At 46.2% G+C, this 11,855-nt stretch overlaps 2 protein-coding genes across 2 annotated transcripts; both read right to left on the reverse strand.

Moving 5' to 3' along the window:
• Window positions 1-401: 401 nt before the first annotated feature.
• Window positions 402-4,687, reverse strand: paqr9 (progestin and adipoQ receptor family member 9). Its single transcript, XM_085389276.1, has one exon. It carries the CDS (start codon window positions 3,771-3,773, stop codon window positions 2,628-2,630), a length of 1,146 nt encoding a protein of 381 aa, XP_085245402.1. The 5' UTR covers window positions 3,774-4,687; the 3' UTR covers window positions 402-2,627.
• Window positions 4,688-7,753: 3,066 nt separating this feature from the next.
• On the reverse strand, window positions 7,754-11,815 carry LOC146672711 (leucine-rich melanocyte differentiation-associated protein). The gene is made up of 4 exons (XM_085389533.1): window positions 10,952-11,815; window positions 10,288-10,479; window positions 10,131-10,208; window positions 7,754-8,315 (listed from the first exon to the last, which is right to left on the reverse strand). The coding sequence occupies exons 1-4, from the start codon at window positions 11,104-11,106 to the stop codon at window positions 8,126-8,128; spliced, it is 615 nt and encodes a 204-aa protein (XP_085245659.1). The 5' UTR covers window positions 11,107-11,815; the 3' UTR covers window positions 7,754-8,125.
• Between the last annotated feature and the right edge of the window lie 40 nt (window positions 11,816-11,855).

The following is an 11,855-nucleotide window of genomic DNA, read 5'->3' on the forward strand; positions in this document are numbered from 1 at the left end:
CCACGACACAGGAAGCAGCAGCAGGACTTCCCAGTGTTTGTTACGTCAGCTTCAGAGTTTGCAGTTTCAAAACGACGCTTGAAGTGAAAAACAAACTTTCTGTTCTGCACATGAACCAAACATTATTTTGTGATGTCTGCTTTGTGTTCAGTTGCTGCCCACAGCCCACATGACTGTTCTTCAGCCTGCTGTGTTCAGCTTGTCGTCGCACGCTGTTGTCACTTTGTAGAGGCTGGTCTCTGACCCACACCAGCTTACAGGAAGTGTTTGTGTTGCACTCATTACAACGAAACCAGCAGTGCTGTTTGTGCAGCTGAAGCTAAGGACAGCATTCAAGTGGCATTGATTATGAAAGCAGTAAAGAAAATAAAGACCCACAATGACAGAAGTTCTCTGTGTAATTTATTGAAAACTCAAAGATACACTATTTGATTAGGATTTGTACACTGAGTGCTAGAATTACCCTCCTGAAGTCATTCATAATTAAATGCATGTGTAAATAATCTATTAGAGTTTTCTTCACCCTGAGTACTTCACTAGGTAAGATGAGTAGTCAGTGAGTCTAACATCCTCATACTGAACACAGCTTAACAGATTCCAGACTCAACCGGACACGATCGGTTCCAGCGATGGTTTTTCTCAGCAACACAACGATTCGAATGCTGAATTGAGGTAAACACATTGCTTCAACACAGACAAGTCTCTCAGGCCGTTCATCAGACAGCAATACTTTAACCTGAAATGAAATATCACAGCACCACAGACCCTCAAAGGAGCCACGCGAGGAGCCTGAAGAAAGTGCAGCATGATTTCAACCTCTATGTTCCCTCCGTACATATTCCAGTGTCACGTGTAATAAACAACTCTGATCCATGAGAATTAATTTCTGGTGTGCAAGTATAAGCAGGTATATGTGCAGATTTTAGTACATGATCACAACGTCACCACGTGAGATTAACAAACAGGTCAAAGAGAAAAAAACAAACCCGGCGGGGTGGAGGACCGGACCACACCGATGTCTCGCTTCTTTTTGTGGAAGACATGAAACTAAATGATCAGAAGAATATTTCTGTTTAACTAAAATCATCATCATCATTATTACACACTTACGTTTGTGTTCAGCAGTACAGATTTGGGGACATTAGTCACTGTATGGTAAAATCTGGCTCTTATGCAGCTTTTCTAATCTGCTCAAGCACTTTATACAGCAGGTCTCTTTCACCCGTAGATTCATACGAGCATCTTTTCTACATCTTTCACACTCAAACACATCTGCAGCGACTGGTGCTTCGAGTGTCTCGCCCAGTATACTTTGACATCCAGCAATGAAGCCACCAAGCTGACCTGCTCCACCTCCATGTTCGAGTTCTCAGCATATGAGAGGTTATATGTCCACTTCATCCACTACTAATGCTTCTCTGGACAACCCACATCTAAATAACACGATGTACATGGATGGTGTCTAAACCAAACCCTACAGGGTCCAAGTCTCACGGCTGAGGAGGTGTGATCAAGCAACGCCACAAAGCTTAACTTTGCTCAATCAAGACTTGGTGGTAAAGTTAACATTTAACTCGATCGTACAGCCTCAGGCTGTTCATGTTGGACTCACTGAATGTCGCTGGTTTCAGCCTGTATTTAAAAAATGGACACACTGAGCGTATGGCTGACGATAACACACGTGGTCATATCAGCTCGTAGGAACTGAAATTGTGATGTTAGCTCAACACTTTTCAAACTATGGCTTTGACTCTGAAGGCTGCTCAGCACATGAAGGGTCTCGGACACAGAGCCCACTGCTGCAGTCACTGTGCTCACGCTAACAAAGCAAACCTTTAAAGTGGAACAGTGCTCTGCAGACTTTGCTCTCATCATAAAGATATAAAGTCTGCAGTGAGCAGCAGAGCCTAAGGGGAAAACCACACAAACAGCAGAAACAGTCACACAAACACATTTCACCTGTCAAAAACTGCGGTGTCAGAAGGACACGGTTATTTGCTTTGAAGTGTTGTGTCCTTACAGAAAGTTAAGCATGGCTTCTTAATGACGGGGCAAGTATGAGCGGCCCCTGAAAGTGCTTCACTGTAAGACTGAGAAGAGCTCTCAGCTATTTCTGTCGTCGTGTGCAACGCACACTTCCTGCTGCAAGGGTCACTTGCAAAACAGACAGGAAATGAGATTCGTGTGCGAATGTTTGTGCAAGTAAGAGGAAGAAAAGGTATGTTATCAAAGGAATCATTGGACATGAAACAATGGGCTCGGCACAGGCCGCAGCAACACACCGTTTTAGCTCGAAATAACAAACGGAGGAGGAAGAACAAAAAGGACCTAACAGCAGACAGCTCATCAGCAAATGTTCTTAATGGTCCCACTAACGTCTAACATGTTAACCAGTCGTAAAGTGGAACATTAGTTCTCCTGGGCAGCAACCATAATTGCAGAGCCCTGAGAGGTAGTTGTTGTCCCAGCGCTCAGACGTCCTGTTAGGAGGTGCTGCAGCAGCTCTGGGGAAAGAACTGGCAAAGATATGCACTCAACCACACGTGTGAGCTCTACATATAATCCTTATAATCCAAAGGGGGCGGGAACATACGGCGGGTCTAATGATGGCGGTGACTTCTCCGTGATCAGTGACATTTCAGGTGCTTCTTGGGGTGCTCCTTTTCCAGCTGTTCTCTCTGGGATCCATAGATACAGTTGGCCCGCCAGGAGAACCATACGATGATGGAGACAATGGTGGTCTGGAGGAGGAGCATCACTCCGTAGGTGGACGCAACGGTGGGTCCAGGTAGGTGGGAGAGGGAGGTGGGGGGCAGCAGCAACGCTGGGCTCAGCAAGATGGCCTTAATCTCAGCCTTGATCATGTGAAGTTCATCCAGGATGGACAAAAACGTGCAACAGTGGAACCACTGGTGGCTGTGCCCCCAGATGTCAAAGCGTCCTGGCGCAAGGCGTTCGGGGAACTTGCTAATGTTGAAGATGGCTGACACCAGCAACCAGAGGCAGTGGCGATAGAAGAAGCGGGCCATGGGGGTGGAAGCGGTGAAGGAGGAGGAGGAGGTGGAGTAAGGCGATCGGGTGAGGAGGCGGTAGAAGATTGGTGTGGAGGAGATGAGAAACGGAAGGAGAAAAACCAGCGTCCGGATGATATATCGATGCTGCCTCCACCTCTGCCGAGTATTGCAGCAGGATAAAACACAGATGATTGCTACAACACATGCACACGGGATGTAGTAGGTCTCAAAGAACACGTTGCACTCTGGGATTGCATAGGCTGAGGGTGCAGCCTCACGGTTCAACTCCACCCGGGAGCTGCTCCCTGTCTCTGCTATTCCTGCCTGAGGGTGGATGTAGTAGTAGTATGCCAACGATGAGCCGACCGTGTACGCACTGATGGTGCCGTAATCCACGAAGAAGCAAACCTCTCGTACCACAAGAGACATTGAGTTAAGCAGGTGAGCCATGCTGCTGGCCATCAGTAAACAGGACACCCCAATAAAGTAATTCCACAGCGGATAGAAGAAAGGCTCACCGCTATCAGGCGCACCTTCCCAACCAAAAACCTCCACAAAGTAGTAGAAAAAGATGAAAACAGGAAGAAAGTGCGTCCAGAAATTGCCCGTTTCATTGGTAGGCCTGAACGCTGACAGTAAGCAGTCCCACAGGCTGTAGTTTGGGAAGCGGTAGCCCGTCAGGATAAAGTTTTCTATGACTCGAGGCGGCACGTCCGTATGCCTCAGGAGAGGCAATGGCTGACCGCAGTTCAGAAGCATAGTTAGAGTTTATTTATGCTGCCGATGGACAAAAACCTCCGCTGGGATCTCTGTTTGCATAAGTTCTTCACTTTTATTGCTTGGCTGTTGACTTTATTGCTGATCACATCGTGGTTTGCGATTCAATCCGTTGCTTCTGGGTGGATAAGGCATCTACAGACGGGCCCAGCTCTAAAAGACCATTCAGCACCCTCTGTGCACCTCCAGGCCTCGTGAGCTGCACACTAATCCAGTGAGCAGCTACTACAAAGCCCAGGAGTGAACCAAGAGCAAAGAAGAGTTATGCAATATCCAAAAAGCTTAGGCCACTGGTTAATTTTTCATTTTGGTTTCCAAGGTCAGCAGAAACATCCAGCATGCAAAGTCCATCTGCCTGTTGGTCGTTCCTTCTTTTGCATAGTGGATCACACACACACACACACACACACACACACCTGTCTTGTGATGCTTAGTTCTGCAGCAGCGAATAAAATGGAGCTCAGTTATTACTGTGTTACAAGGTGGAACAGCGCGTCAGTGAAGGAGTCCGTACAGCTGGTGTCCTGGAGACTCCGTGGCATGTAGGCCGTGTTGTTCATCAGCACTGTCCTGTTTGCTGCAGCGAGTCTCCACGGCCCGGCTTCTATTCATTCAGCTGCCGGTGTGTTGCAGTGCGCTGCGGGCACGAAGAAATCCTTCAGGACTGACACGAGCCGGCGTTCAGTCCTTCGACGCAAGGTCACGTTTAAAAATAGCATTTTAGAGCCGAGAGCGCGCCTTCATATGTTCCACGCGTAAAGGGTCGATGAGGCAGGAGAGCGCGATGCCCGAGGAGGGCGACGGCAGCCGGCGTTTCTGCGAAACACCGAGCGGAACGGCGCTTTGACAGGCACCTGCGTCAAGTTACGCGCAGTCACAGCGAGTTTCCGGTCAGCGCTTTCAAACGGGAACACCGAGGCTGTGACGTAACACTTCTAAGAGGTCATTGTGTCCACCATTTGAACCGCCGCCGCACTGCCAAAGCGCAGTCTCTAACTACAACACAAGGCAGCACCAAATACAGGACGTGTGAGGTGAAACTGTTATTTGAGCCGAGGTTCATTATTATTCATTATAAGGAACAACTGAGCAGCTGCACTGGGTGCAGAGGGCAGCAGAGCAGAGCTGGCAGCACTATCAGTGTGGCAGGACGTGCGTCTCTGAATTCATCATTTACGTTTAACTACGACCACAAACTGCTCTGGAAAGATGCGCCCGCGTCCTTGTTACTGCTGAATCTGATCCTGAGGCAGGCTTCGTGTTTGACACCTGATCGGGAGTGTTGTGATGTAGCAGTGCGGTGTGTTGAACAGGGGTCCGAGCAGGCAGACAAACGCAGAGAGATCACTCTAATGCGGCCTGTTATTGGTCTTTATAATGGGAAGCAACATGACGTCACTGCTGTTGTGATTTGGCGTTACAAACAAAATTAAATAAAACGGAATCGAAGTGAAATCTTCCAAGAGCCTTATTTTGAAGGGGATTCACTCAGTTTCCGGTACAGTTACGACTCGTGCAGCTGATACAGAAATCTTGAGTGTGCGTGTGTCCGTGTCGTGTGGTTGAGGTTTGCTGTAGTCACACTGGGGACAGATGAGGACTGCACTGTTAGGGGCACCATGCTACACCACTGCATGTCTGACAAGACAGGGAAAAACAAAGGGAATAATCTTCAGTGCAGAGGACGAAGTCTGCTTCCTGTCCACTACCAACATAACAACTCAGTTTTTCAATATCCTAACCAGCTAGTTAGTTCTCTGACCAGCTAGTTAGACAGCTATTAATCACAAAGGCAGCCAGCAACATCCTGTGTGAGAAAAACCTCATTCCTGCAACCAGTTTGATGAATTCCTGTACACTGAATTATTTATTTAAATAATCTTTATTCATCTCGTGTCCTCCTTATTTAGACAAGTGCAAAGATAAATGCAGAGGTAGAGACTAACAAAAGTTACACAAAATACAAACAAAAACATGTACTTGAGAACAGAAAGCTAGTGTAGAGAAGTCGTTCTCAGAGTGAAGTATTGTGTTCCACAAGAACAGGAAACTTTTACCATTTAAAGATATTTGGTTCATATTTCACATTTGGTGACTATCTGACCTCAAACCTCAGCACAGTCATCTGAATACAGGACAAGTGGTCTTAATGTCAAAACGTCCTCCTGTTGTAATGAGTGAAGGGTTCAAATATGACCTTTACAGTTTGTTCAGGGAATAAACAATCATGTCGTGTAGACGAAGCCCAAACGTGACACTGATAGCAAGAAGAACATCGTGGAAATAAAGGATATAAAGATGACACAGTCAGCAACCAGCCCAGTTCCCCTTTTTACGAGTATTTATGTCTATATTTTTAAACACATCAGCATTAGATCCAGACAAAAGAAATCTAGAACATGTTGTACAAGACGGAAAGTTTATATGAAAAGATAGAGTCAGCAAAGGTGAATGTTAGGTTTGATGCATGTGTTGTAGGTAGAAAGCTAGAGTGCTTCTGTTTGCTAGGTAACCACACACATGACTGCGTGCACGACCTCGATAAGGGCAACAAGCAGCCTTGAGACGAACAGATTCTACCGACAACAATCTGGGAGAGCTGCACTCCCATCATGTAACCACACATTGTATAACCATGCTCGCACAATCACACTTTGTAAGCAGTTATAGGAATTTCTCATAGGTAATACAGCATCAAGCTTTATGAATGTTCATGTGTGTAACCAATAAAAACAGCCTGCAGGGGGAAAGCAAGCTGAAGTGGTTTGGAGATCAACTGCTTCCCCTCACGAGTGAAAACCTGAGCTCTGTGTGACCTCGTTCCTGAGTGAGCTTCTGTTCATCAGTATCAGGGGAAACTCTGACAGCAACACAAATCGATCATACAGGAATAATTGGATTCTGAATGCCTTCAAAATGACTAAAAGCCACAACTTATACAACATTGCGCACAGAGCACAGATATCTGCACCTGTTCCAAACGCTGCTCAGAACTATAGCATGCTCAGTGGGGCTGCACATCTGCCCAGAGGTTCTGTCAGCGCATATGTGAAGACGTATCCACAGGGCTTAGTCGCAGTGTCCCAACTTTAGCCGAGCCTGTGCAGCTGACGTAAGTGAACTAGATATGGAAGCTAACACATCACATACACTCCTGACTTGCTATCATATGTGGTCTGTGGGCATCATTAATGCTAGCGTGCGCTGTCAGGTTACCTGCACTGTCTGTTTCACACAGACGTGAGACGTTCTAACAACACTTTGATCTTTGAAACGTGGTAACAAATAACATGTCTGTAACTGCTAGCATGTTGTGACACAAATGTGAGAGCTCACGGCTCCTTCAGTATAAGCATGCAGGACCACATGCTGGGAGACTGAGAGAACGTCTCATACTGAGAGCTGCAGAAACACACTGAGGGTGTCAGCTGAAGCACAGGAAGGAACCGAGAGAGCAAAACACAGAACAGAGAAACGAGAAGTCATGTGAAACAAAGGTCTCACTGCAAAGCATCGAACATGAAGAGTCGGGTTTCTGACCAAACAGAGCTCGCAGTAGGAGGCCGGCGTGTGTGAGTGCAGGGTGAGCCAATCAGATGGTTTGATTTTCTAAAGAAACACAGGCTGTGCTTCACACAGCGAAGAAAAGTTCAAGGTTTGTTGATTCAATTAACGTTTGATGTCGTTCTTTTCTCTGGGAAACTACCAGATGTGTGAGTTTGACAGTGGTGCCTCCTGCTGAAAATACCGACTGTAACACATGCAGACACAACTTCACTCCCTCTTCCTGTGTCTGATGCAAAGAGACTGAGATCAGTATGCAGAACAACATTAATCTGAGAGTGTTCTGATATCTCCACAATCACAAACATCATGATTGGAGTCATTCGGAGTCCTGCCTGTTGCAGCTCTGACGCTGGTGACCGAGCAGACAAACAGTCGATTTAGTGTTGTTAAAAAAAATGCACGTCATTAAAATTATGATGCGTTTTATTGCACACAGTGATTTTGATGCACTGCTCAAAAACAAAAGGAACACGTTTCTGTCAGCAGATGCAGGAACATGTGAGAGCACCTGTGTGAAAGCTGATGATGGAAACATTACAGGCGATAAGAGGAAGAATCCTCTGGCTGCTTTATTATTCATTCAGTAAAACAGGTGCTCTGCATTAAGAGCTACTCGCTGCACTTCCTGTTAATTATTGATTGTTTTTCAGATGAAGCCCAGCAGACACACATGCCCATACATGACCACAAACCACAGCTTTAGATGAATGTTAATACAAGCAGACAAAGAACGCACAATTATAACATTAACACGGGCGACACAGGCTTTATTTCATGATGCTGCTGGGCTTTTTCTGAATGCGAGTGTGCTTCTTGGATGAGTCCTTTCTCTGTTTTCTGCTGCTGTGACCGCTCTGCTGTAGCCGGTAGGTTTTCCGAGCCTGGGCTCTCTCCTTCTCCAGGACCTCCGTGTCATCCAGGATCTCCAGACCTGGAAGCTGACTGATCACATAGAGTCTGAAGAGGCAAAGCAAGAACAGGGCCAGATGGGTGAATGCACCATGGATAGACTCGTAGAGAAAAAGCACACCGACTGTGTTGATTCATAACCTTTTAAATCATCACAGCTTACAAGTTTAAAGTTTCTTAAATGGGAGATGTTCCACTGGATGCAGGTCAGGTGGCCGGTCAGATCACTTCCTTCAATCTCCAGGAACTACCTGCATACTTTTGACACGTGATGACAGGTGCTGCTGTGCACCAGGAAGTATCCAGGGCCCACTGCACCAGTCTGACAATGACTCCAAGAAACTCATGCCAACACCTACCAGGCAGTTAGACATCTGTGTGTGGATGATCATAGATATGCCTCCACACAAGTGGGTGGTGTTCCCATAAAAACCATTTGAACAGCACTGGTATTATAATACACATGCTGAGCACTGTTACAGGCACAATGTCTTTGTAATGTCCACAAAACATTTACATGTTCGGACTGTTTTGGTTTGAGTCATTCCAAAGATGGGCTTACGTATAAACACAAAGACAGTGGTTTGCAAATCTCATAAACACATCAGAAAACAGTTCAAACTACATTTTACTGTTTTTCTCTGTTTGGTTTTCAACAGTTGGAACAGGGCAGCAGGTGGCTGAGAAGTGATAGTAAGAAGAAACAGCTGGACAAGCAGTGTGCAGCTGTTCACTGACAACAGTAACACAACATGATGGAAGAGGTAAAATCTACAGCACACAGTATGAAAAGATTTCAAGGACATGGAAAAATCTGTGCACGAGGGCCAACAGCCAACACTGATGCACGACTGTGAGACACAGGAACAGCCGACAGATGCAGACTGACGATCGTGATGCAAAGAAGGCTCTGCTGTTTATGTGAACATGCAGAGTTATTGCTGTGTTCTTCAGGCATCATTAACACGGAGCAGGAAGCTGTTCTGTGGTCAGCCATCAGACAGCGTTCGTCTGGTTTCCTTGGATACCACGTGTTTACTGTTTATCTTAAAACTGTATGTTTTTCTGTTGTACTGTGAAAACATGTGTTTCTATTTTTATTGACAGTTTTTAAAGGCTGACGTGTTTCATGCACTTCCGTCTGTCTGCACATGTTGGCCCGTAGAGGAATATTTCAAACCATAGCTGTTTCTAAAAGCTGAAGTTAGCGAGGTGCCCACAGCAGCTGATCCTCTGCAGGTGTCACGGCACACACACAGGCACACACAGCATGCTAATGATTTCACAGGTTTGTGTTACGGCTAAACTGACCTCCTGTAGTTCTGTGCTCGTCTGTTCAAAGTGTCCGTGCAGCCGACCGTGGCCATGAAAACAAAATGTTTATTCTAACACAGGACGTCTTGGCCTTGTGTTCTTGCACTGATGACTCAGATGGGGGCGCTGTACACAACAGACAGCGTGACTAGATTTTGCACGTAGTGTTTCTATAAACATCATGTGGTAACGGTGGTAACAGAGGGACACAGGTCATTATGCTGTGTGGAGCACATGTTTGTATGTATTTTTCTTTAGAGAGTGTGCGTGTTAGTCCCCATAGGGAAATAGTTCCTCTGCATTTAACCCATTCACCCAGTGAAGCAGTGGGCAGCCATTGGGCGCCCGGGGAGCAGTGTGTAGGAACGGTACCTTGCTCAGGGGTACCTCAGGGTAGCCGTTCAGTGGAGTCGAACCCCCGACCTTCCGATCATGGGGCCACCACTCTACCTACTGAGCTATCCCTGCTCATACTGATAATATGACGTTTGCACACTGTGTGTAAATTCAGGAGAAAGCTCTCGCTGTGAAAGCAACCTGCACGCTCACCTGTAGTCTGTGTACTGGGTCAGACTGCCTCCATTGAAGTAGCTGGGTGCTGCCTCGTTGTTCATCATGCTAAGGATCCTGCGGTTAGAAGGAACAGAAACACATGAGGCAGCAGTAACAGCAAACACAGACGCTTCATCAGAGAGAAAAAGCTCACTTGATGTTGGGGAACTTTCTCCAGATCTCCTCCACAAACACAGGCAGGTTGTTGATCTTGTTCTTGTTGATGCACACTGTGGTGACGCTTGGCATGTAGGGGAACTTGACATGAGACGTGTAGTTGTTGCAGTCCAGGATCAGAGTGCTGAGCTTCTCCAGGCGGCCCAGCAGAGCCGGGTTCCAATAAGGACTGAGTGAAGGACACTAGGCTTGTACGTCAGTGAAGAAAGCTCTGACACCCCCACAGCATCCCACCGATCCACAGGACCCTCATGTCCAGGAGTGGGTAAATAATAACTGACATCCTTCTGTTTGCTGCCCACAGTCAAACTGAGATTACATGAAAAACTTCATTAATACGAATGAACTGTTGTCGGGCGGATTGCTACGCAGACTGTTTATCAGCGTCCAATGTTTCTTCTTACACTGAAACTCGGATCAACACTCGATGGCTTTTTATTGACTATGTGCATCACTTACAAAACCAAAGCAGGATCATCATCTATATGAAGATGTTTGCTAAAGAACAGAAGCCGTCAGGTTAAAGTTAGAGTTGGAAACAGTTAGCGTTATTGTCAATACACAGATATTATTCAGCATTTTTAAGCACACACAGCTTAGCAAAGGGTCGGCACGCTGCTGTGCTCTTTACAAAAGGATACTCATCCAGCAGGTTGTAGCTCAGGTCCAGCACCTGCAGGCTGTCTGTCTGTGTCAGGATGGTTTCATAAGGGATCTCTGTGAGGCTCTGGTACGCAAAGGAAAGCCACTGGAAATGTGCTGCATGGCTTTGTTGGCCTGATGCATGATGATCCATGACCCAGCAGTGAAGTGTCTTCTGTTCCTCCAGCTGGCAGTGATCAAGATTAGAAGTCAGATGATCAAACAGCAAAGCAACAGCTGGTTAACAGTCTGGATGCTTCTGGAAGAAATGTTGTTTTTCCCTCGAACATTATTGACTCTCAGGACAGTCGGGAAATTACACACTCACACAAAGCTAACGTACAGACAGTGTGTCAGTGTGTGAAGAGCATATTCACACGTGTGTGCTGTTACAGAAGGCAGGATTCAAGGAAAACATGCTTGTGCTTCAATCAGCAACGCAGCATGAAGACAGAACGTGTGAAGAGTCGACACATTTTACAGCTGGAGACACAAATCAAGTCAAACTGAAGCAGATTAAACAGATGGTAGGCTACCAACAGCACGTTTTACTGTTTGAAAGGAAACAACAGGAAAAAACCTAGTAAACAATATGGGAACAAAATGTACAGCAACGATGTCAGCAACAGGACCCGAAACATCAAACTGCTGCAGACTTTATTTCAACGCTACCATGGATTTAATGTGGAGCTCATGAAACAATGATTTCAGTTGGTCTGTTGCAACACTGTTCAGCATGTGATGAACCAGAAATCACTAAAAAAAACGCCAAAATGTGTCTAAATGCCTTGATTGGTGTAGATGGAGCAGCCTGTTAGTGTGAAAGCAGCACGAACAGATATTCAGTTTGATCAGGACTCACCGAGCTGAAGAGGATCAGATGTAGCCTGCATACCAGCCTCT

Source organism: Rhamphochromis longiceps, linkage group LG3 (genome assembly GCF_057381845.1).
Source record: "Rhamphochromis longiceps isolate RC_006_pf linkage group LG3, R_longiceps_female_GT1.1, whole genome shotgun sequence".
Lineage (NCBI taxonomy): Eukaryota > Metazoa > Chordata > Actinopteri > Cichliformes > Cichlidae > Rhamphochromis > Rhamphochromis longiceps.

Coding starts and splice junctions, on each gene's coding strand:
- LOC146672711 (XM_085389533.1), bottom strand. CDS start 11,106: ATGGATCATCATGCATCAGGCCAACAAAGCCATGCAGCACATTTCCAG. Junction 10,480..10,951: donor AGCTACAACCTGCTGGATGA/GTATCCTTTTGT, acceptor TCCTTCACTCAG/TCCTTATTGGAACCCGGCTC. Junction 8,316..10,130: donor ACCCAGTACACAGACTACAG/GTGAGCGTGCAG, acceptor TTGCCTCTTCAG/ACTCTATGTGATCAGTCAGC.
- paqr9 (XM_085389276.1), bottom strand. CDS start 3,773: ATGCTTCTGAACTGCGGTCAGCCATTGCCTCTCCTGAGGCATACGGAC.